This window comes from Patagioenas fasciata, chromosome 3, assembly GCF_037038585.1.
Source record: "Patagioenas fasciata isolate bPatFas1 chromosome 3, bPatFas1.hap1, whole genome shotgun sequence".
Classification (NCBI taxonomy): domain Eukaryota; kingdom Metazoa; phylum Chordata; class Aves; order Columbiformes; family Columbidae; genus Patagioenas; species Patagioenas fasciata.
This window is the reverse complement of record NC_092522.1, coordinates 110661958-110688142: the sequence shown is the minus strand read 5'-3', so window position 1 is coordinate 110688142 and position 26185 is coordinate 110661958. Positions and strand designations below refer to the sequence as shown.

Sequence of the window (26185 nt, the reverse complement as noted above, 5' to 3'; positions counted from 1 at the left end):
TGAATTTCAATGGCATTCCTGCTTCTGCTGAAAGTTCTATTCACTAAACTTAAAAGATAGGAACCACAGTTTGTTGAAGTAATTTTCCACTGTCCCACCCATTTATTCTATTAAATTTGCTTTCAAGCTGTGATGAGTAAGTACAACAATCTATCAGAAATACAGTTTAAATCATTGTAATACATTACATAATGTTTATTTACAAAATTCTTCAAGAAGTGGCTGTGTACCTTTCCCAGCACACTGCATTTCTGAAGCCTTTCTCATATTCTGCACTGTCCAACTTCAGGACTTTTCTGCTTTCACCAAGCAGCACTAACAAGTATGGGCACTTCTACTGGGCAACATATATGAACACAACAACTGCTGTTCCTAGATGAATGGTCTGGCATCCCATGTCCAAGGGTGACCATCACCAAACAATTCTGATAAAGAAATCCAAAAGGAATAATAACTGGATGCAAAAAGAACTTTCTCCATAATTTTCCTCAATTAGGACAGTGGTTCCCAGCCTTTTCCCAAGGCTGCCATTCCCAGCTCCGGTCCCCCATGGCCCCAACAGCTGCTTTTCCTTCACTCCCTTCCCATTTCCCCACTCTCAGGACTTTGTGGCTTCACTGCTACTTCCCCAGTTGTGTTTTCAACCAAAGACACATGTGGAAGATGGCATCTGACTCAAAATTCACAGAATATGTTCTCAGACTCACAGTTCACATAAGCTTCACGAGGGATTTTGGACTCCTGCTCAGCTTGTAGCCTCTGTGAGATCCCGTAGCAATGAGTTTCATTGGATAATTATGCAGTATAAACAGAAATCTTGATGTCAGTTTTAAACATTGCCTGATGATTCCACTGCATGACACAGGATAAATAGGAGCCAGCTTCTTTTTATAAACAGCATTTGTAAGTGCTGTATCATGAGAAGGAAAAAAACATTTGTAATCATCCCAGAATATTTAAGTGTAGTAATATTAGCGCATGGTAACCTCCATGTGAACTTTATTTTGCTGAAGTGATAAGATTATGGCATCTTATTTTTAATAGAATAATTGTTCAACTTTAATATATTTTTAAATACACTCATTATTGTACTGGGACAATGTCACTCACCTATAGAGTTAAGCATTTGAAAGTGTGTGACATTCTGACGGTTCTGTTTCTCCAAAAGTTAAGGCTTTATTATCCATCTCTAGCTGGAGTTTAAGGTTAGTATTGTTTCTTCAAGAGTGACAAACTCAGTCTGAAAGCATCATGCTGACAAGGCAACAGTACCCAGATGATGTGTGGTTTTACATTTCTGGACACAGCAGACCTACAATTATTTAATTTAATCACAGAGAGGAATACCTCTCGGAGAAAATAACTGTTACCTTAAGAAAGTTACATGCTTTCACTCTGATCTTGATGTTTTATACACGTTCTGAGATAGCCCCAACACAGGTGCCATTTTGTCTGGGACAGGTCTGTGCAATTTACAGATGATAAATCAGTATTTACAAGAATAATTTAAGTTTTAATAGAAAGAAATCACACCATCACCAACAAACACATTCTATGTGTTTGCAAAAGCATCTTCTTCAGAGGTATCATATGATGCAGAATTAATCCAGTGGTTACCACAATACCCCATGAGCCGGTAACTGTTCTTCAAACTGTTGCTGGTCCCTGTAGGTAGTGACAAATAAAAACTCACTTTCCTATCGATCCTGTTGTCTCTAAGTATGAAGAAAATTGTTAAGTTGCTGTTAGCAGTGCCACTCAACCTTTTCTGTAGCACCTCAGCACACACTGCCACAGTAATACTCCTTAGTATGTTCGGAGTTTAAGTGAACAATCAACACATTGGTCATGTAACAAGTGTGAAGAAATTTCCTTCTGTTTATATTACTATGCAAATCTAAACCAAATACTTAAATTTTCTTGAGGATTTTAGTCAAAGCCACATTGACCTATGAAGCAGCTTTATGAAGTCTTTCTTAAAATCACGGTAGTTGGTTCCGAATGTGCTCTTCTCACTGAGCAGTAGTGTCACTGTTATACCTGACACCCCATCGCTCCCTTACCAAGCAGTGTGTCAGCAATGGACAATCCCAGCAATTGAACTATTGCCTCAAAAGTCCCTGAGTTGTGTCATCCACAATATTCAATGGTTGTTTTGGGGGCTGTCAAAACAGGACTGGAAATGTTACAAAAGCATTTGCAAATGACCAGAACCACTGAATATTTCTTCAGGTGAAGACTGGAGCAGGGGTCAACAGGCGGAGGATGTATGGAACTAGTTTTACTTTTCATTGAAAAGCTGCATCTTTAAGGAAGTAAGAAAAAGCAATGAATACGGATTTTATTTTACACCAGCATAGCCACTGATAGAATATTAAGGCTGGTTGCTGAGGAGTGGGGGGTGAGATGTGACGGAAGGCTCTGGTGGGAGCCGGGGTGGGGGGCTGTGTGTGGGGTGCTGAAGGGCTGTGCAGGGGTACGTGGGTGAGGGATGCAGACAGAGGGGGGTCTTCAAGATCATTGCAATTTGTTACCATGCTGAGAAACAACTCTAGTGTGGTTATTTCTGATACAGGCACTGTGGCAGTGGATGGGAACAGGCCCCAGGAAGGAGGGATGTTTGGTGAAACCTACCAAGCAGTCAGCCCAGCCCAGTCCAGCCACCCACGGCAGGTGGCCAGGGCCTATTGAACTGGGTGCTCATGCCACCCACCTGAATTCCCCCTGCCATGGAAATCCTTGTTCCTTCACACCGCACACAGCCCCTGCCCAGGGCCCTGGTGCCCCAGCAAACATTTCCTTCTGCAGCCAGGAGCCCAACTTGCCCCCAGGTTTCTCCCATGCTGCTGCCTCCAGTCACAGTCCCCACTTCCCTTGCTCCCCATCTCCTACCCTGTAAACCTATCCCCTGACCCTTCCTTTGGCTTGTTTGTCTATTACTTGAACCTTTTCTTTTTGTGTGAGTGAGACATTTCTCCACAGAGCATCACAGATAAAGCCTTTGAAAACCAGCCGCCTCTCAAGCAAAATTTAGCAGCTGCTTTTAGATGCAGAGTGGGAGCTGAGATCTGTACATTCCCTATCACCACGACAGGAAGCACTTGCTAGGGAAGGATGAAATCCCTTACATCCTCTAGTGTTCAAATCATCTGTAATGCCCGGATGAATAGATACCAGACATTGGTGCTTAAATGCTTGTGAAGAGTGCTTTGATAGTGGAGAGAGGATGGTAAGAAGGAAAATAATGTCACCTTCCCAGCAATCTTCTCTATATTTGGATACTGACTTTTGCAGGAGCTGAATCATAAATACTTCACCCTGTGACACACAATACAGAACATGCTGACAATACTGTCTGCAGGTGATAATAGTGGATGACTAAACCAGCAAGTATGGAAGGCACTAGAGAAGAGTAGAGGCTGTAAAAAGTTTGCAAAAGCATGCAGGCCGTGTCTTTTATTTTATTTGCCACTACGTTATCATTGAGTCAATCCATGGGATGGTGAGCTCTATCTTCTTGCTGTGTCCAAAGTCAGAAAGGAAATACTTAAAAGATTTGTGTATATAATGGGCATGGGCCAAGTTTTCTCGCAAAGGTCACCGGCACTGAAAGTCAGAACTCCTCCCACCAAAGGCAAGATAAGAGAAAGGTGGAGTTGGGACCTGGGTTCCCAGCCCTACACATGCCCCTGTGGCCAACAACCACAGCACAAAGATGTTGGAGCACAGAATGCCAGTCCCACCCAAACAGACTTGCTTTTATTTATCATTATTATTTATCTGCATTACTGTAGCATCTCAGAGTCACAGCTGGACATGAGCCCTACATTGTCCCTCTTCCTGAAAGCTTACAGTCTAATGGAGCTTAGCTTGTAAACTTGGTCAGGGATGAAGAAACTTTTGGATGGAGCTCTGGAGAGTGGCTCTCCCTGATTCATCCACCGTTACTTTTTTAGCATTCTGTGAACAAAATGTTGTATTTTTCTATCATGTTGGATGCATAGCTGGTTTTATGCTGGGAAGTAGCTGCATTTTGGTCACGCAGTACGTGCATATCTGGTCTTTTAACAGGATGTGCTGCATCCTGCACAATGGGCTGTGCAAGCAAGTTTTGCCATATACGACTGCTTATGTATATACTCCATGATGAAGAATGATTGCACATGTTCACATGGTAGATATATGCCTGATGAGGCCAGGTCCTGAGACTCCTGTCCTGGAGACAGGACACAGTAGGTAGGTAACTCATGGAGCAAAAGGCTAATGGTGAAACAACACTCAGGAGTATGATGGTTTCAGCCCACTAGTGGCTGCATTTTGTCAAAGTTTTGAAGACTTTGTGGCAAAAGAGAATGTTAAGAAAGGATGTGATTTATTTTTATTTATTTACTAATATTAATCTATACTTTAAGCCTTTTTTTTCAGTTTCCTGGAGAAAATGGATGTCCAAAGACTTGCAAAGAAAATCTCTGATCTAAAACACAGGGGAAGTTCACAGACACTCAGTATAAGTTGTTTAAGTATTCCGTTACAGGAAAGGAGGTTTCAGCCTGTCATCTTTAGTTCTGAGTTTTTGTAAAAACTCTTACACCTTTAAGCCTGTGCTGTGCTTTAGGCCATTAAGCAGCACTGTATTTTCTCCTGATTTGTTCAGGGCATTCCTTAATTATATTAGCTTCTTTCAGCCAACCCTTTTCTTCTTTTTCCCCCTACGAAAGCATACTTGACAGTACATCACCAAGACAGATGTCCATGCAGCATTAACTTTATTTATAAAGGATGGATTAGACACGAATGTCACACTTCTTTAAAAAAAGTTTAAATTAACTAATCAATTGGCGAAAACTGAACAGGTATTACTATTTACATAGGACAATGCTCACCTTCCTTTCCACAACTTAAAGTGAATTCTCACTCTGAAACAAGGACAATGAAATATAGAGACACACTGATTTCTACCAGTTACCTTGTAAATAGCGATCTCAGTCTCTCAAACTCAGAGAACTCACCTTTTCCCTGTAAGTGAACCTAAATTAGCTCTTTGGCATAGTCATACTGATAGCTGCATTTCAAATCAGTATTATAATGAACTCAGCCGCCTAATAGCATTTCATCAGTATAAAACAAATGATCCTCCCACTGGTGTATCCAGCAAGAAAAGATATTAGAGGTCTTCTGACAATATCTATACTCATCCTTCCTCCATCTGGTGTGAGTGAAGTTAACACTGATTCTATAAAGACAAACAGGAAGTTTGCAACTCGGAGAATATTACCAAAAGTCTAGACAAAGACTGTGATCACTGACTTCAGATGTAAAGTATACATTCTAGAATGTGTTATTAGATTTCCACCTGAATTCCTCAGAGACGTAGTCTCTATTTTCTCACTCTTTTGAAGCACTTTGGCAAGAAAATATCCCCAGAAAGTGTATTAGGAGTGTTTCAAACCACCTCATCTGCTGTCTTGCGTGCACTGGGCCCAGCTTGAAGTCTGCAGCCAGTGTAACAATTTAATCAGAAGCCAGCAAACACCAGATGTAGTAAGTCACTTGCAGGTCAGTCTCACCATTTGGTCTCTTTAGCTAGTTGAGGTAATTTCAGTTTTAGGTTTAAATGTTCAGATCTTATTCAAAAGCTACTTTCCTGACTCTCTTCTTTATGCTAATAAAATTAGACATATAATTATGCTTCTATCCCAAGAGTCCTGTGCAGTAAAACTATCCAGCATAGCACCTATTCCAGAAATTAAGGCTCCAACTGAGTGCCCACTATTAAAGAAATATACTTTACAAATCTTCATATAAAAAGCCTTCCTGAATCAATCAGTAGCAGTATACTACAAAACTGTAACAATTCTTGTTGCCTTGTGCCAACTGTTAGATAAATAAGACTTGTAAGACAAAATATGCTCCAAAATTTAAATTTCCTATTTCTGGAACACAAGTAGTTTTCTTTTCTTCTTTATGAACTTGCATGTGGCCTTTTTTGTCCCAGCAGAAGTGCACTCACTGACCTCCCTTCTGATCCAAAATTATTTCCGCCATGCGGAGTAGTAAGTTTCTGCATCTCTCTCAGGAATTAGAAATTGCTTCCATCAGACAATTAAATTAGAAAAGTCACTTCAGGGTTTGGAAATATGAGCATAAATTGTCTGATTAGGTATCATTCTAATAAACAATGGAAAACAGTCCTGTCTCTGTTCAGAAAGCAGAGCCTCTCAAAAGTCATTTCAGGAGATGGTGGCAATTAGTCTCTTGTTTCATTAGGAAATGTGTCTCCTTTCAATTAAATATGTCGTCCAGTCAGGAAGAAAAGTGGTCTGTCCTCTTTCGCGTTGGCAGTCTGGAACTCATCCCGCAGTCGGAACTGCCATTCATCTTCCAGCTCTAGCCGGACAACAGTCTGGCGAAGAGAATTGCGATCTTGACAAATGACACACAGGGTGGCACCTAAGCAAACAGCCAAGAAGAAACCCACATGAAAATCCCCTTCATCCTCATATCACCCAGCTCCCACCACCCTTTAGCACGTACAACTCCACCATTTTCATGACAGGAGCCTGAGAGAAAATTAAGACACTCATGCAGAACTCAGGAGAGCTCTGTTCAGCTCCCTGTTGATCAGGATCTTCTTGTGTAACTGGAGGTACCTAGTATGCATCTAGTAAACAAGACTAACAATACATTCCCTACTCTTTGGGGTAAGGAAGAGTAAAACTGCCAGGTCTAAGGAGGTGGTGGTGGGTCCTGGCAGAAAACAAGACAACTCCCTACATCCATTCCTGTTCTAGCCCTACCTTGTTGAGTGAAACCCTCCCTCAGCAAAACACAGCACAAGTCAATCGCCACGAAGGCTGGATGAGCTCCATGTGCTTTGCTGGCCAGAAAGGGTCTGTCTAAACATGTCCTTAAAGCTAGTCACAAACTTGAGTGCATTTCAGATTGGTAAGTTAACATGCTGGCATGGACACAAGAGAATCCAGAATGCCAAAGTAAAAAATATCATATTTTAATAAACAATATTGAATGTCTTGCCTGACATGCTGATGCCATTTTAACTTGTGTGCATGATTTCCTGGCTTCTGAGAAAAGTGGTCAATCAAGAGGAAATAATTACCTCACCAGCACTCAATACTCTGAGTGAGAAATGGTGAAGTAGGAGGAAATGCGCAAGACAAAAAAACCCTGAGAATATAATAAAAAGAAACAAGACAGGCAGTCATGTGGTGTTTAATGCTCATGTGGCTGGTTACGAAATCAAGTAGAAGGCCAAGGGAGATGGAGAAATCTCAAATCAAATACACTTTGTGCTACATGGCATAAAAATTGCCTGATTTATGCAAAATGAAACTGATTGATAGCCTCCAGTCACTCAAAAAACGCAACATAAAACACTGCTTTCATTTGCATTTACTCTGATAGCTGTGATAGAGAAACTAAGGGCTGATTAAAATGAGCACAGACACTGGCATGCATGTGGCTTCAGTGGTGTCTGCAGAAAAGCACTTTATATGCCAGTTTGCACTTTGCTACACATACCTACACGAAACTGTATTAACTGCAACAAAGGACACAGCAGTTCATAACAACTCTGCCTGTTTCAAGAAGGCATTTGTCACAGTGTTCTTCCTCCAGTCACAGTTATAGCTGTGTGTGAAACAAATCCCCAGAGCACTAAAAGCCTAAGACAGCAGCAGAACAAGCCCAAAGAAGTTTGCAATGCGACTGCCTACAGATGGAAGTTATTTGTCTCCACTGCTATCCACCATCGTAAGGACTACAGGGAGAAACTGGTTGTTATGAATAAACTTTGAATGAGCCAGTTTCTATTTCCAGGGGTACTAAATAGATTTTGATGGAGGCTTGTCCATCACCCATTTTCTATCAAAAATTAGAAAACCTGCGAGAACACAATAGGTAAATGACTCATAAATAAATCTTAAATACTCCATTTTTGAACATAAGGTAAGGAGTTATACATATACACTGGACATGATGATACAGATCCAACATTCCTCCCCACTTAGAAATCTGCAGAACTTGTAACACTGCTATATACCAGTTTACTACTGTACAGAGATGACACAATCAAGCATCAAAGATGGGTGGGGTGTATAAAGACAAATATGAATACATGCATATTTATATATACATATATACATGCACATATATTTTCATATAAAACATATTTTTTCCCACCGTCCCAGAGACCAATTCATATAACTCTCCATAATAAAATTATTGCACCTCACCTTTAAGAAAATGAAACTTCTTCAAAAAGCTGGCTACAACAAAGGAGTCACAGAGGTACAGCAGGAGACCACTGAATGTCAAACCAGAGGAACTGATATTCAGAGAGTGAGGCCGAGAACTCACATAGCAAACTGCAATCTGATTGTGAGACAGGAAAAAAATAACATTTTTCATGCTACTACATAAAGCTGAGGCTTGATATCAAGCTTTCACTACTTGCACCTGACTCAAATTCAGACTTGCCTTCTAACTCTAAATATTCTGATCTTTATCATTTCTTCCTAAACATCCCTCTGCTTATTAAAAATCTACATAAAAGCACTATTTGTAACTATTTTTTAGTTGTTACTATTCATTACTGTTGTTATCATGAGTTTCAGATATTATAGGGTTTGAACGCTGCAGTAACTCCCAACCACCATAATGCTGTGACCTGCCCAGCACTGTTCACACGAGTGAATACAGTAATTCTGTGGTCAGACATGAAAAGAACCCTTTAGTAATGCCTAATTTAATTTACATTATATAGGATTAATCTAGTCAGTAGAACTGCGCATATACATAAGTGCATGCAGTTTCCTCTTGTCTCGTTTGTTTTTAGGGTTACTTCCCAAATCCACTGTGAACCAGGAATATTTATAGCACTCTTTCAGGATTTTATACATTTAAGTTAAGGAATCTTCCACACAAGGCTTTGTTTCCAAAGTGCCATTGTACTGCATAGTTGCGACAGAACCTCATCAGGCATAAATCAGCATGACTCAGTGGAGGAAGGCTGACCCACAGCAACTGAGACTCTGGCTCAGGGAGCTTATATTTATCCATATTCCTTCAAGCCTGTTGTGTCATATTCCAGCTCAGGTAACAATTCCAGAATGAAGTGAACTCATTTCATGTGTTGAAAGGGTTAGAGCTGAAAGGATGCAGTGGATGAAGAGAGTAACAGTACAACACCCTTCCAAGCATGGTGGGAATGTAGAGCTATAAGAGCGCAGCCAGAAAGAAAAATAAAATATATAGTTCAACATTTTCTGGGAGCAGCCTATATGGAAAGGTCGTTACACAGCTGTTTTGGTAAAGAAGTTCAGCAAGACTGAATTTCATTTAGTATTCAAGTCAGGTGAAAAGATAAACACAGTTTCCCTCTCTTGAACAACAGCTTAGTATCATACTTCTATCTGACCTACATTTGTGTTTAAGTATGACCTTGGCTTTAGACCCAAACCCATTAGAGAGAGCCAACCACTCTCGAGATCTAATGTCAGCTTCTCTCATGCTGTTTTCTTGGTATTTGCTTCTCCGTCTCAGCTTATCAGTCAAAAGTGAACTAAAACATTTGTATTGTGAAGTGCTTTCTAAGGGCTAGGTAGTATTTGTAAAACGCTCTTGTGGAAGAAATTTGCTGTAGGAAGGGCCAAATTATAGCAGACTGAGCAAACACTTAAAGAAAAATGTGCTTTGTGTTAATGTAGAATCTAATACAATTCACAGACTACAGTAGTATTTAGGACAACTCTGGTATTGTTCTCCATGTGGTTTATTCTTAGTCTCAAATAATACCTCTGTGGGTCTAAGAACTTGATTTAACATTACAGGGATCTAATACCTGATTCTTTAAAGGCTGTGTAACTATTAGTGAGGAATACATCAACAAACTCATCCAAAACATAGCCTATACATTTCTAGAGCTGCTCAAAGATTATTTTGTTCAGTACCTGTGGTCCTAAGTTAAGGTAGCAGTCCACAGATAGCACTGGATGGCTATAATTCTTCAGTGAGAGAGGGAAGAAGCGATGGCTGTGATACTGGAGGTATTTTTCAAGGAGCAACTGAGCAGGTGCTGCCAAGAAGGTATGCTTGCTGTCGGGAGCACAAATGTACTGAGCGGGGGAGACTGAAACTGCAGTGTCAGATACCTATGAGGAAAAATATTTCTTGTACAGATCAATCCTGATAATCAAGTTGTACTTATCTGAATTTTGGTTTGTATAAAATATAGCTCTAGCCTACAAATCTAAGATTTATATAAGAAGCTAAATCATTCAGTCAAAAATATCTGCTGCCAAAAAGTTTCAGAGTTTCACAGCATGATATTTGTACTTATAGAGGCTTTGTGGCTTCTTGTTTTAACACAAAGTCCTCCTACATATGATGTCAGATGAAGATGAGCAATTCAAAAGCTATAGAGAAAAAAAATCACAGTGAATGGTTAACTGGATTGTAAAGAGACACCTTAGGTGTTTTAAAAAGTTTTAAAGGAAAATTATTAAGGAAAGGTGCATTTATGTCAATAATATTGTGGGTTTCAGAAGTAAATAAATACATAAATGAACAACAAAATACATGGAAGACATAGCCCATTACTGGCAACTGGTGATGCACCAAAATACCTCAGCTCTCCTGGTTACAGGGTACAAAAAGGAAAACAGCATTTTAACAATAATGAAACAGCAGTCTCAGTTCCCACCTTAGACTTAATGTGGAAGGATCGCTGTCCTCCTACTGCAATTTGCTTTTTCATAACACTGAAGTGATTGAACCGACAGATGAGAAGGCCAGCGCTGTGGACGCGCAAGTTGAAGTCAACATCATCACACGTAAATCTGGAAAGAATAAAATCAAAGCAGTTCAGAGGAATGTTTCTCATCACACACTAACAAATACAAGTGCTCAGGGTCTTTGACATGACCCTCCACTGGTGCCAGTCAGGGAAAGAGGCTTCTGCTTTGTAACAATAAACCAGGCTGGAATGAGTTCAGGAAGACCAGAATGAGGGAGAGAACCACTTAGGGAGTGAAAGAACCAGAAACACAGAGGAAAATGGAAGGAGAAATGTAGGAAATTGCCTGGGAAGAGTCCTAGGAGTTAAAATATTTCCTTTGCCTTTTATTACAATAAAGCCATCACAGAAAATAGCCACATATGTTACTACCCCAAATAATGTCAAAGAAATTAACTCCTTTGACTTCCAAGGAAATGGTTGAGGCCCTACAATTGATTTGTCAAATGCACAGAGGTCTCTGACTACTCCTTTTTCCCTTAGAATATAAATATCCAGGATTTTTTTTCAACATTCCTCTACAGAAATAATGTCATTTTAAATTAGAGACAAAATCTATTTCAAGACAAGGAGTCTTTTCTTAATACACCAGAACTGCTGAGACATAGGAATAAATTAAGCAGAATGAGGCCAAACATCCCTGAGCTAAATTTGATCAATATTTAAAAATAAGATGGAGCAGAATAAAAGATAAATTCCTAAAACTGACTAAATTCAAATTCTGTGGCCTTTGGAAAATTCATTTTGAATGTAGATATTACACAGCAAAGAGGATGATGTACAGAACTGTTGGATTAACATCCAGAGCTTGGGTTTAAGAGTGCAGAGCAGGTACCGCAACGCTGAACACCAGGGAGAAATGTGGCATTTAATTATATGTTTCTAAAATCTTGTCTTTGATCTTAGTAATATTTACATGGATATTTGGTATCCCTGAATGTCAGTGTTTCTGTTTTAAAAAGTATCTGTTTCCTTGCCAGCCCAGGCATGGAATGCCACGCAATACTTTGGGCTGAGCAGCACCCACGCAGAGGATTATGGGAGCCATGCGTGGTTGAAAGACACAGGCAGGAAATGGGTGGTGTGGTCTGGCATTCCTGACATGTTAACTTTGCTGCCTGCACTCATAATTTTGCTTTATTGTTGTTATCTTCATTAGCTCTTTGTAGTGATTCATAAGGTAATATTTAGACAGGCTAGGAGATGCACAGGAGCATGTTTAAAATGGTCTTTTAAGGTGTCAGCCTGGTGGTGACAGAAAGTTACGTCATTTGTTTGTCCGCAGAATTATGACAGCAGAAGTGCTTCCCTGCAGTTGTAAGTAAACTTGGACTTCAACAGACATCTTCCTAAGATAGAAGAGTTCTTCTGAGAGGTACAGTGATGTTCAGTTATCTAAGTCTTGGTGTGTAGAGCCCTTTTAGATAACCTGAGGTATCCCACCTAGCTTACAGAAAACCACATTTTGATTTCGTGTCATACCTGTCAGCCCCATACGAACATCTTGCATATCCTGAGGTGCCCAAAGGCTGACTTTAGACAAGTGAACCCCACCTCTACCGATATCTACTTCATTCTGTTGTAATGAATGCTTGTGTCTCAGAAATGGGTCCAAAGCTACAGTTTATTTCACATAGATCAGTGAAACTCTGTGAGATGATGTACCCAGTGAATGCATTTCTGGTAACTGTGGTGATACTGTGCATGGCAGTATTATAATCTGATACCTCCTATGTGGCACAATAAATTAAAAATTGGGAATTCTGAGACAACTGAATGTGAAAACCAAAAGCAATGTTAATGAGGTTCATTTTTTCCCTTCTTCTAATTGTCCTGATGAGCACACATGCAGTATGTTCCAGTGTTGTGCTCCTCAAGGTAAAAAATCCCAGCTATGTCTCAGTTCCATGTCACAGTAAGATGTGGTTATGCACTATTCACCCATACAGCCCTGTTTCCTTTGGAAGGGAGTGCAGGTAAGCAGGCAGGAGGGGAAGGACAGTGTTCACCAAAAGGCCACTTGGACTAGACCGCCGGGGCACCAGCATTGCAGGGCACGCTGCTGAGTGTGCCTGCTCTGCAATTCAGGTATGGCTGTTTTATTTGGAACTATGGAGATTAATGTCTTTTTCCAACTGCTGACAATTTGGGAAGGATTTGAACCATCAATAAGAAAATAAAACCTTTCTGTATCCCATTAACAACCTCCTCAAAAAGCAAACAAGAGCTTCTGTAAAAAACCCTTTATATAGCTCATTATCTCTATTGAAATATGCTACTCATTCACTTACCTGTTATCTTTATTGAAATATGCTACTCATTCACTTACCTGTTTTGATTGTACTGTACATTCTGTGTCAGATCGACATTCAGCATAATGAAGTCATGCACATGGCAGCAGGAGAATGCTTCCTTGATCTCAGCACTGTTTGTTTTACTGGACCATTTCCTCATCCCAATTAAGGCATAGTGAGTGACATTGGGAGTTGCTTCAATGTGTTGCAGAATTTGCTTCAAGGAAACATTCCTTTCAGTCCATGTATAGTCACTACAATTATTATGAAAATGTGTTAATTTTAAAGCATATAGAGAATATTCAGAATCTCATTCAGATGAAGAGCAATTCTCAACAGCTGAAAGTAGCTATGAGTACCTGGTAGACAACTTCAGTGTTGTGTTACTTTACTGCAACTTTTTGTCTCTCACTCTAACCAAAACTTAAAATTAACTAGTCCTTATGTGGTGGGGACTGGTATGACAGATCTGAAACTTAAGTCTGGATCTTTCAAAATATTCACTCAGATGTGTAAAATTAGAAAGTTACCTGGATAATGTTCCAAATGACTCTGGGAGGGTTGCTGCCTTTGTGCCGTAACTTAAGTGCAAAGCCTAAGATTCTCCTAACCCACCCCTAGAGACATAAATCTCAGTTTTCACTGAGCCTTGCTCTCTTTGAAGGTTTGCTGTAAATCCTGCATAGGACCATTCTGGGAATAGATAAAATATCTAGTACAAACAATGTCCTATAGTTATGAAAACAAAAAAATAAACAAAAATACTTGTTTGGGGACTTGGGAGCTAATAAAGGAGCCATACAGACTGGGACTGACAGCCAGAGGAAATCCGTTGCACAGTTTGCACAGAAATGTCTTTTAGCTTCCTTAGAAAAATCCTGTTAAAGATGTACCTGTGAATCTCCATGTTGTCCAGTATATTAGGGGTTGTTTTGCAGAGTCTGAAATCTGCAGCCCAAATAAGCCTAGTTTGAACTAGAGTCAAGCTGTACAGCAAAGGCTGCAGGGCACTGAAATCCCCAGGGGACGGCAATGAAAAACAGGCACTAAACTATGTGCTATGCAAAGGCAGATATCTAGGGAAAATACTTCTGTCATTAGGCAAATATTATTCTCTGCTTGTAGAGGGTAAAAGTTGTAGTATATCAAACGTAACTTCAAAACTGCTGTTCAGTGAAAGATTAAAAGAGGTCAGCTGAAAAAGTATATATTACTCCATTTACCTTTTCCTGTCTCCTGAACAATCAACTTCTACTGCATTCCACATAACACAAGAGTCATCTGAAATCACAATGAAAGGCCAAATATCCTGGGGTTTTATCCCCAGCTCCTCCTGCCGATTTCGTTCAAGCTCCAAGTTATGATAAGACAACTCTTTTATCAGGAAGTGTGCAGCACCTGAAACCAAGGACATAAACCATCAGATTAAAAGTAGGAACAGAAATTGTTTGCTTTTAACTTGGAAGTGTTTTGAAGTGAATATTTCTGCAGACCAGGATATGAATCACTCTGAAGATTTTAACACCCTAACATTCCCCAGAGCCATCTTACAGGACCCCACTGGGAAGGACCAAAAATGAAGCCTGATTTCTGTGGTAAAGATTTGCTAGTGTCTTAATGGTTTAGAGACTGATTCTTTCAACCTGACAGGTATTTGGCTGCACTAGCATCTCTTAGTGCAAACATCTAGAGATGTTGCTTGACCAGCTGAATAACATGGGAATACTTTCCCCTGGTGATCTACATTGAATGTTCATCACTACTGCTGTCTATAAGTAGTTCCAGCAGTAAAAGCAAGGTGCCAAATATTTCACAGATATCACATTAGCAAAACCCACCTAAGAGATGTCTCTAATCAGTGTGTCACTGCCTGTGCAAATAGTACATAACTTATTTCCACAAGGAAACAGAGTAGGTAACTCTATCTGAGTTAACACCCTCAACACCCTTTAAAATCAATGGGAGAGAGTATTTCTAGGTAAGTATTTCTAAGGTTCAATTAATCTAGCTTGTTTTAAGTGACCTGGATTAAGTGAATTGCATCTTCAACTGTGACACATTGTCCTCAAAGGGAATCCAGGTCACCAGATCCAATATGCTGACTACAATGTGTGTGTCTGCCTTCCACTGTTGAGCAACAACGCCTCAAAGGCCCAAGTCATGTATCTGTATTTGTCAGAACTTTTTGTTATACTTACCTACTCCTGCACTGTTGAAAATGCTTGGAAGAACAAGCATGATGTGGTTGGGCCAATACTTCTTATATATGGCCATTTCATATTCCTTGACAACTAAAACATGCAAGTGACTGGCTCCATCCATTGCATGATATAAATTGAAAAGTCCATGTTCATGACGACCAGTAGTGGGAGTAAAAGTGGGGCTTTTAATGTAATCTTCACTCTGTAAATAAAAACAAGTGTGAGTTTTTTGTATCAGCCTGGAGTATGTTTAAACAAAGAGAACCAGATCCTTTAGGAGAATAAGTCAGATTCATTGATTCTGGGCAAACTGCTACATTTTAAATAAGCTTCATAGGAAAATGAGAACCTTTTCTAGAATTTGGGAAAAAGAAAATTATGACTTAGCTTATTCAGCTGGTGAGAATGTGGTGGACTGGATAGGACTGCTAAACTTGACTTGTCAACTGCACGAGAACCCTAGGGCTATATCTGGAAAAGGATTTAGGTCATATGACAGAAGATGCTAAGAAACACCTTACTCCCAAACTGCAGTACAACCCTTACGAGTGACTGTCACCCAATCTTGAATGCATTGGAAATCATTAGGTGCTTCCAAGTTTGATAGCACAGCATCTGAGAGACCTGTTTCTACAGATATCCAGGGCTCTTCCTGTCTGGGCAACTGATTTTAGCCCAGTTCCTACTAAGGTCATTAAGGACCCAGACTGAAAGTATGCTTCTTTACAGAGACTCTCCAAAACCCTCACAATTAAGCACTCCTGATTTAAAACTGACAAAGCACAAAATGGTGAATTTTATGCCAGTGGAGTGCATGAAAGGGAATTTAAAGTGGATCAAGAAAATATTTTAAAATGGTTCAATAAACTGGATTTATATCCTACAGCAGTTTTCAAGCTTGCAGCAAGAACACAGGCATCATTCTGGAGCAAGTGAACAGAAAAAAGAAGCAAAGGAAGAGGAAATGGTTTCAGCAAAGCCTCAAGGCCTGTCAGTGGCAGAAGCAGGACCACAAGGACACAGTGCACAGCTTTGTGTAGCCAAGCACAAGTTCACTGGGTGAGGAAGAGGTTTCACCCTCACATTGCACAGTTGCTGCTGTGTTGCTGCCTGGGTTCTTGCATTTCAAACTTGAACTGGACATAAAAGCCCAAGCTGGAGGGTGGTATTGATTGATTATTGTTTATTGGAAGCAGCTTATTTTCTCCAGAAGTGCCACTGCTTACTACTGTTCCACAAATTGCTGCAATACTCCAAGCACTGTGGCCTGAGCAAGGCACAGTTCTTCTTAAGCACAGATATTAGGAGTCACTGTAAAGGTCAACATCAGAGTTTGCATAGCCTGTCAGATGAATGACCTTACAAAGTGTTTTCCTGCAAGTATGACGTGATTCTTTGGGCAGGTATGAAGCCATGACAAAGACTCTTTGAAAGCCTTAAATTTATATGAAAGCAACTGAGCAGTTACACAGAATAAGAGAGGATAATCCACTGCCTTCCTCAGAGTAAAAAATTGTGTCCTCTTAGTAACTTTATTATAACAAAACCATTCTCACTTAAACATCTTAAACTTATAACCAAAGACCTTCCGCACCAGATAAAAGTGTTTATACCAAAGGATCAACCTTGATAACGAGCAAAAGAAACAGCTTATTGTTGGCTTAACAATTTTGCTTCATGTCTTGCTTTCTGGGAGAAAATACAAGCTTAGTATCAGGACAACCTCATTACCTCTTGCCAGCAGGACCAGAAGTGTAAAGAAGTCTAACCCAACAAATTTTAAAATTGGTGTTGTCTCTCTCCCATATATGACCATAAATATAACTATCCATCTACCTTATCTGTGACTAGTGGCAGCCTCATGCTTTCCAATTGTCTTCCTGGTTGGCTGAAGACAAAATGATGCTCCTTTGACTTTGGAATGATAAAATGCAGCTGGATCTCTTCTCCCAGCATAGAATAGGAAAAGGCAAATGCATGCAGAGTGGACTCATAAAGCTGAGGATGGGAAAAAATAGGGTAATTCCAGTGGTTAGAGTCAAACTACAAGATCTCAGTGTAGCTAATACACATTTATAACATTACCAAACAATCACTTACTGTATTGCATTAGATTTTACCTCATAATTCACTAGTTGTTAAGCAATGGCTAGAGCATACACTAAAAAATATATACATTAAACTGCTCCCTCTTTTGAAATCATTGTTTCAGCTTCGTCTTGCAGATGGCACCAATAGTAATGGCCAGTCTTGGCTTTCAAAAATACTGACTCCAAAAAAACAGTATTTGCATCGCTAATACCTTCTTCCTCACATCCTAATAGGCAGGAAATTGGAGAGTTACTCTGAATAATACCCATCTGCCTATCACACATAGTCCACTCCATGCCGGACTACTCCTGTATAAGAAGTATTAGTAGCGCCTTTTGCAGTTACTCAATTGAAAATGTAGTGAAGTCCCAGTGGGAAACATTTACCAGGAAAGTAGTTTTAACTGGCAGTATACGAGGAGAATGCAGATAACAGTACTGAAAAAGCCAGTGTAAATGAGACAAGGATCAGTCCTCTGATGTCCCCAAACCTGCAGTCTGTTCAAGGCAGGCAAACCTCAAGAAATAAAAAAATCTGTAAATCCGCTGTTTTTTACACATACATACAACTTGTCAGCCAATTCAAATATAGCGAATGTACGTAAAACAGTGTGTGGGTTGTGTCTTCTTCTGTTTCTGATGTGCAGAGTAATATCTGGAAATCTTTACCTGGTACCTGGGATTGAAACCCATATACTGGTGACACTGTTCACAGTGATGGTAGGTGTTATATGCTGCATACTTGGACAATCTCATCCTAGTTGTTTGACGGCGTGTATACATATCCTCCTGTCTCCTGCTTGTTGATCTGTCTATTAAAAAAAGAAACAATTTAAATGTAGCAAATATTCAAGGCCAGAATCTATTCCCTTGGACAAACTGTTGCTGTCACTGTAATTAGCTTCTGGGAAGAATGGCAGGATTAACCACATGCAAAACAAAATACTAATTCATTCTAAGCACAGTATATTTTATAAATTGTTATGCACAACAAAAGGGACTAAAAAAAAAAGTCATTATTATGATAATTCTGTACAAATTTCACGTGAGGCTGAGGTGTAAGCAAAGCCAGATTATTAAAATTATTATTGTTGCTGCTGCTATTATTGAATGCTTGCAAAAGTAATAAATATGACAGACATCTGCTGTCTGGTGATGGACATCACAATAGATTATGTAAACTTGGCAAATTTTGTGATGTTCCTCTGCAGCGAATACTCACATTTTAAAAAAGAGTCTCCTTTATGGGAGGCTGAAGAAAGATGAGATGTAATTTCTGCTGAAAAGGACTTCTGTTATGTCATCTGGCCAAATCTTTCACTCAGATTTTCAGCCTCAGATCAGGTTGTTCCTTGTCCTGACAAGTTTAGAAAATCACTAAGAGTGGAGTTCCAACAGTTTCTCTAGGCAACCTGTTCCATAGTTTGACCACTTTTATTCTACAAATATTTTTCATGCTATGTAATTGTAATTTCCCATGTGGCAACTTGTGTCTGGTGTCTCTTGCCCTTCTGCTGTATAATAGTTTGTGTCTGCAAGTTCTCATTAGGAAGTTGAACACAGCAATCAGATGCCCCTGAGAGACTTCTCTAGACCAAAGAAACCCGATTCTCTTCAGTTTTTCATGTTCATCATGTGCTTCAGGCCTCTGGCCATCTTAGTGGCTACTTGCTGGACTCACTTCTATATGTCTATGTCTTTCTTTTACTAGGAAGCCAAATACTTGACATAATACTCTTAGAGGTGCCATGCACAGGAGAATAATCACTTCCCTTGACCTGCTTGCTAGATTTTTAGTAAGCCATTAACCCAGTGGAGAACTGGTGACTCATGTTCAAATCGTTGTCTACCAGCATTATCAGGTCACCTTCCTCAAAGCTGCTGTCTATACCTCTGGCCTCAAGCTTGTACAGTTGCAAAAATTATTCCATCCCAAGTGCAAAATCTTGCATTTACCTTTGCTGAGCTATTATATATGAGGTTTCTGTTCCTGTGGTTCCTTCCTGGAGGTTCCATTTTTCCAGCCTGTCAAGGACTTTCTGAACGGCAGTGCTACCTTCCTGCATATTGACTGCTCCCCCAATTTGGTATCAACCATGAACTTGCTGATGTGGCATTCTGTCCCTTGGACCAGATTATTAATGGCATTCTCAAACAGCATTTTCCTCAGTGTCAGTCTCTGAGTTTTGCCATGTATACCCAGTTGTCAGTCAGATTTGTGCCACTCATCACGAGTTCACTGGTCCAGCCAATTTCCCCCTACTTTACAATCCACTTATCCAAACCATCTCTCTCCAGTTTTGGCTGTATGGGTATCATAAAAGACAGTGGCAAAGTCTTGCTGAAGGCAAGATAAAACCCCTGCTCTTTCTTTGTCCATAGTGCCAGTTGTCTCATCATAAAATGTAATCATGTTTACCCATCATGATTTGCCTATGATAGATCCATTCTAGCTGCTCCAAATCACTTTCCTGTCCTGCATGGGTCTGGACATGGCTTATAGGAGAGTTTGTTCCATAACTGTTTTGAGGACTGAGGGTAGGCTGACTAGGCTGTAATTGCTTCAGTCCTCCTTCTGTCCTGTAGAGGAAGGGCACAGCATTTTCCTTTTTCCAACCATCAGGAACCTCTACCAGTTGTCATTACCTTTTAAAAATGATAGACAGTAGCCTCACAATTATGATGGACATTTCCCTCAGCATGCTTGGATACATCCTACCCAGTCCCGTGAGTTTGTATATGTCCAGCCAGCTAATTCAGAGGACTAGTTCATACCTCAATGCTCCAGGAATCTAGATCTGGACATACACATCTCACACTTTCCAAACCTAAACCAAGACCTAAAAAATAAACCTGTAAACAATTTTAAGTACATAAATAACTTTACTCACAGAGGTCACTTCATTGCCACAGAGCAGGACAATGCTACTACATAGAAACATTCAAATGCACAAACTTATTGTGGAATCAGAGCATTTTAATGGAAAACTACATATATAATATTCCATAAAACATTTATAAGGCTCATATTCTGGTGCTTTATCTGGAAAACTCCAAATCTTTTTTCACTATTATTTAGTCAAGTGCAATTCTGATAATTTCACTCTGTTTAAAAGTTTTCACAGGATACTCAGGTTAAAAACAAATATATACATATAAGTGTACCAATCTAGATTTCTCAAATTCTAACCTTCACTGTTTATAGTCTGAAGCTTTGAACAAATCAGACTTGCATCTTCATATTTTGGGTCATGGATAGTGTAGTCAAAAGGCATCTTCTTAAATGTCTCCAAATCCGGCCACATATCTTCTGGCTGATGGTAGTATTGATCAGATTCTTCTTTTATGTCTATGATATTATTAAAAAATAAGGATTCATGTAATTACAATTTTTAAAACTCTTTATATTACTATAGATGGTTTTGCTATGCCTATTATTCTCACACAATTTTTTCTTTCATCATTCTGAGGAAGCAATATTAATATGCATCAAGAGGTGAAACTTTGAGCAAATGTACCTCATACCTCAATGCAATTCTGGCTTTTAAACCTTTATTATCAATTTAAGACCTTGGTAATCCTATTGGAGCAGCTGGTGCGATGATGATGAAAACAATGTCAAGGGTCTGGTAAGGCTGATCTACCTGCACCCAAGCATTTGTGGAGTCTTTCCACTGACCACAACATTCATGAATTTAGTTGAGGAAAGATATGTTATTCTCACTGAGGTAAAGAAGCCCTTTAAAGCTTCAGAAGTTGCAGTATTAAGTACAGTGGAGAGTTAAAGTCTAATGCATCTTCTAGTGATAAGACCAGAGTAATCAAAGATAGTTCATGGTATGGTATGGTAAGAGAAAAAATAGTAAATGGTACTGGTATAATGTGCAGTGAAATCACGCCTTTTTCTGAAACAGGTTAACTGACATAAAAACCCAGATGCGCAGAAGTCCCTACAAAATATTTTTCTGCCTTTGTCAAGAGAACGGAACATATGACAGGAATAAAACAGACATTAGTGAGGAGTTCAGTTTGGAGTCAGCTGTAAGCTGTTGTAAAGAGCCATAATAAGTATAGTCTAAATAATTATTTACAAGAGGTGAGACCCTGTCTTTTGGCATCCGAAGTAAAACTCAGGTGGAATCAGATTGTGCAAATATCTTCATGCCCTGACTGGGAGTTACCTGTAAAATCCTGCCTAAAATAGAAAGGATTGCTTCCACAAACCTTTCCCCTAGCAGACCAGTCACCTTTTCTCCAGGCTTTGCCATAAACCTGGCAGGTAGCTGCCTCTTTCTGAAGCACAGCTCAGTGTGCAGGAAGACCCCTAGGTACTGCCCCCAAAACCCAGGGAGCAGAGCTGAGGAACCATCCCAGAGCAAAATGACTGAACAGCTTCCAGCCAGGGGCAGCCAGCACGCACCTGAGACTCTCCATGGCTGACTGTGGACATGCTTTTAGTGCAGTATTAGACATATACCATAAAATATCACCCATTTTTTCTATCTAATCCAGCCCTTAACTACTGAGGCTGAGTGTCACAAATACATCTGGAAACACAGGGGAGTAATACACTGTGAATAAAGGAAGTTTGGACTAAAATTAGCTATTAGAGAGCAGGAACTGTTCTCATCCCACATGCAGTCTTATGTACTTAGAAAATATGACATTGCTCCTCATGGTGTAAATCTGCCAGACTTTCACTGGTTCTTTTTATATACTTTACCTCAAAAGTTCATTCCAATTCTAACCTCAAAAACAATGTCTGGATACCATTTGATATACAGAAATTCTGTTGATTGATTACTTCACAAGTAAAAGAGAGGTATGTGGTTCTTACTGAGAGGAAGACTAAACTCTAAATGATGAGTAGAATAATAAAATATTCTTAAGTACCAGTTGAAGATCACACAAAAATTTTCTTAAAATATTTCAGTAATGCAAATAAATTGCAAAGGTGAACAGCATAGAATAAACAGACAACTATTTTTCAGTTTAACATATCCATTTTCTACAGTCTCCAGAAGCAAATATTTTTATATAAAGAACTTACTATTGTTGATTTCTTCCTCATCATAAACATCCACTTCTGTCAGTCTAATCAGCATTCGGGACAAAATACTGAGGAACTGCAGATAGGCACCTGTTTTTCCTATCTGTAAATATGTAAATTAGAAAATACAAAAGTAAACTTTCATTTTTCAGCCTGTTGCCTTTCCACATATCTGGAAATTGTGGCTACAGTGAAACTGATTATTAATATTCAGTGCTTGCATGTCCCTGTATTTGTATATTCCTTGGCATAAATGACATGCTTAAATGCTTAATGGTTTTGTTCTATCTACGCAGGAACCCAGTTTGGAAAATGTATTTTATATTACAAGTCTAATTACAGGCCCATAGATGAGAATCTTCTCTCCTGATATTATGTCTTCTACATACACAATGAACTTTTTAAAATCCCTACAAGATCATAAAAGGCTTCAAAAAAACCTCTTCGAAATACAAGATAACTAAGTAATTACCTCAATCCGTTCATATTTGGACAATTTACCAGTACACTGACTGCTATTGAAGTGCAGTGACCATCCTGAAGAACAAAGTGTCAGGCATAGAATCATAGAATAAGTTTGGTTGGAAGAGACCCTCAGGATCATCAAGTCCAACCATAACCTAACTCTAGCACTAAACCATGTCCCTAAGAACCTCGTCTAAATGCCTTTTAAACATCTGCAGGGATGGTGACTTCACCACTTCCCTGGGCAGCCTGTTCCAACACCTGACAACCCTTTTGGTGAAGAAATGTGTCCAAATATTCAAACTGAACCTTCCCTGACTCAACTTGAGGTCATTTCCTCTTGTCCTATCACTTGTTACTTGGGAGAAGAGACCAACACCCTCCCTGCTACAACCTCCTTTCAGGTAGTTGCAGACAGTGATAAGGTCTCCCCTCAGCCTCCTTTTCTCCAAGCTAAATAGCCCCAGCTCCCTCAACCGCTCCTCATCAGACTTGTGCTCCAGACCCCTCACCAGCTTCACCACCCTCCTCTGCACTCTCTCTAGTACCTCAATGTCCTTCTTACGATGAGGGGCCCAAAACTGAACACAGGATTCAAGCTGGGGCCTCATCAGTGCTGAGTACAATGACACAGTCACTTCCCCAGTCCTCCTGGCCACACTATTCCTGATACAAGCCATGATGCTGTTGGTCTTTTGGCCATTTGGGCCACTGCTGGCTCATGTTCAGCTGGCTGTCAATCAACACCTCCAGATCCTTCTCCACCAGGCAGCTTTCCAGCCACTCTTCCCCGAGCCTGTAGTGCTGCCCAGGGTTGTTGTGACCCAACACATCCATCTATAGGAGAACTTGTGGCACTTCTACTCCTGGAGAACATGGTATATGTGACAATGTGTTGTTCTACCTCTTATGCTGAAATACATTATTTCCCTTCCACTATTTTAAAATTACTTTTTAAAAGTCTGTTTTAACATTATCTGAAGATTACAACTTTCTCCTTTCCTTTTTACTCCACCAACACACTATAAACATTTTCTCTTCATTATATCTAATAGTAGTGCTGCCCTTTTGCATTTTTTTTCAGCTGAAATATATAAGCCACAGCCAATGATTTACTTGATGGATTGTTCTGTGTCTTCCACAAAAAGTTTGCTGATGATAATATCAAGTAAATAATGCCATATCTAAGCAGACACCTTCACAAACTATTACACTTCAACAGTAAGCAGTACACAATGGGCTTCAATCAGAAAAAAAGAGACCATCACACTCATGTCACTCACAGGAGAATGAACACAATGTGATTTCTTGAGTGTGTGTGTTGTGTGTACAGTTCAGCCTCAGAATGACACTAATGTCCAGTTGACACACCTGTACATGTAGATCAATTATAAGACATCCTGCTGCACCTGTGTGATTTCACAAAGCAGTATCAGATTTTGCTAAGTTTATATTACTACTGAATTGAAAACTCACCTTCACTGCCATTACTGCTACAACATGTCGCAAGCATAGGGTGTTGAATTATTGAAAATAGTATTGGATTTACTATTTTCCATATATTTCAAGTAAAACTTTCATTTTCTCTCAACATTTGAGAAAGAGAGGCTTTGAAGCTGAAGCAAGAGTAGGATAACATTTGTTTTGCTCAAAGTTCAGTATCTATTGTTCTTAATAAATCAGACTGCCTTTGAAGCAGTTGCTTGCCAAGGGTGGAAAAGGGAACGATTATCCCTTGTGAGGGTCAAATAACCCTTGCAGGTACACATAGCAGACCATGTGTTAGCACACAACTCTGTATTCTCCAGGAGTAACACAGAAAAAAGAGACCTTGAATAGAGGAAATGACAGCATGGATCGTGATCAGCCTACGGACCAGATGTTTCTAACTCCCAGTCTAGGTTTTTATCTAAAATCCATTGAGACTGACGAGAATCTTTCTATTGATCTTGGAACAAGGTTCTGAACAATGTCTGTTTATTGGAGAGCTAAACAAAAGCACCTTCCCACATCAGAGGCAAACCTGATAATACTCTGCTCTAGAAGAAAATACTTTCAATGTTTTCTCTCAAATCTGAGATTGCCTTTATAAAGCACCTCTGATCATAATTTCATTAAACAAAGGGTGGCCTCATGGATTAACAGTTCCCTGACTTCAAACAAATGAGACATCATTTGGCAAAAGTACACAACCTCTTCCCTTGGTATCAGGTGTCTATGTGAAAAACTAATTCGTAATCTGTTTGAAGTATATACTTAGAATTGCCAACAGAACAACAGGCTGAAAACCTTATTTTTTCTTTTTGGTAGCTGTTTAAAACTTATTCTATCAAAATAATGTATTTTTCTTTTCCTAGGGGACCGGTCGTCACCAGTAGTTTTCAGCAATGTATCTGGGAGTGAGTAGGCTGCTACTTGGTGGTACTTAGATGAAAAGTTTCAGTTGTCAATTGACTCAAACATACACAAAGCTGTAATGTCATGAGTCAAAAGTGTTGGAAATCACAGGACAACAAATGCTACTCCCTAACCATTAAAGTAAAACACACGATATTCCATGCATCATATCTTACTCAGTCTCATAATCTGTCACATAAAAATTGTTCAATACATTACTGTGAGCTTTATGAACTGTTTGATATCAGCAACACTACATGTAAAATGCTGGTGGGAACTTTAAGGACTCTCTCCACATTTTCGGACTGTTTCTCTGCCAGGCGAGAGATCAGGCTGAGCACATGGCAACATTCGTATTTGGACTCCATTCACTTGTATATCTGCCTGCATCTTCTGCTGAGGAAATGAATTGGTGACATAGAGAACACCTTTTCCAGGTAATTTTGAGATTTTCAAACAGAAAATAGGAAAAAAAAAAAAAAAACAAACCAACCGAACAAAAAACCCAAAACCAAAAAAATAAAAATCCAAAAACTAAGTAACAAACAACCAACCAACCCAAAACAAACAAAAACCCCCCGCCGTTCTCATTTACAATCAATGTTTACTCCAAAAGGGAAGAACCTTGAACAACTGAATTTGTAGCATGCCCAGACAAGTAAATGTGCCTTTTTTTTTTTTCTATATAAGTACCACCTCTAGGCAACATTGAAGTGCACAAAGTGTCTTTTGTTGTTTGAAAATACTGAATAGCTATCAATAAACAGAGCTTCCACACCTCTCCAAAGAGTCCTTGTCCCATCTGTCACCACCCCTCTTTTCGATACTTTGGGCATCACAGGTAGCTGCAAAGAGATCCTGCATGCAGCATATGA

At 39.5% G+C, this 26185-nt stretch overlaps 1 protein-coding gene across 7 annotated transcripts in view; it reads right to left on the bottom strand.

Moving 5' to 3' along the window:
• Positions 1-4728: 4728 nt before the first annotated feature.
• The window catches only part of GREB1 (growth regulating estrogen receptor binding 1), a 97587-nt gene continuing 76130 nt past the window's right edge, over positions 4729-26185 (bottom strand). For 6 of the 7 annotated variants that reach the window (XM_071807064.1, XM_071807063.1, XM_071807062.1 and 3 more), the window contains 11 exons: positions 22449-22551; positions 20589-20747; positions 18068-18210; positions 17145-17306; positions 15306-15510; positions 14331-14505; positions 13143-13361; positions 10721-10856; positions 9969-10169; positions 8253-8391; positions 4730-6450 (listed from right to left, as the gene is read on the bottom strand). In XM_071807064.1, coding sequence (XP_071663165.1) covers positions 6287-6450; positions 8253-8391; positions 9969-10169; positions 10721-10856; positions 13143-13361; positions 14331-14505; positions 15306-15510; positions 17145-17306; positions 18068-18210; positions 20589-20747; positions 22449-22551 — 1806 coding nt within the window. In that variant the 3' untranslated portion in view covers positions 4730-6286. Of the gene's footprint in view, positions 6451-8252; positions 8392-9968; positions 10170-10720; positions 10857-13142; positions 13362-14330; positions 14506-15305; positions 15511-17144; positions 17307-18067; positions 18211-20588; positions 20748-22448; positions 22552-26185 lie in introns of all 7 variants that reach the window. The other variant, XM_071807066.1, reaches the window with a different exon arrangement.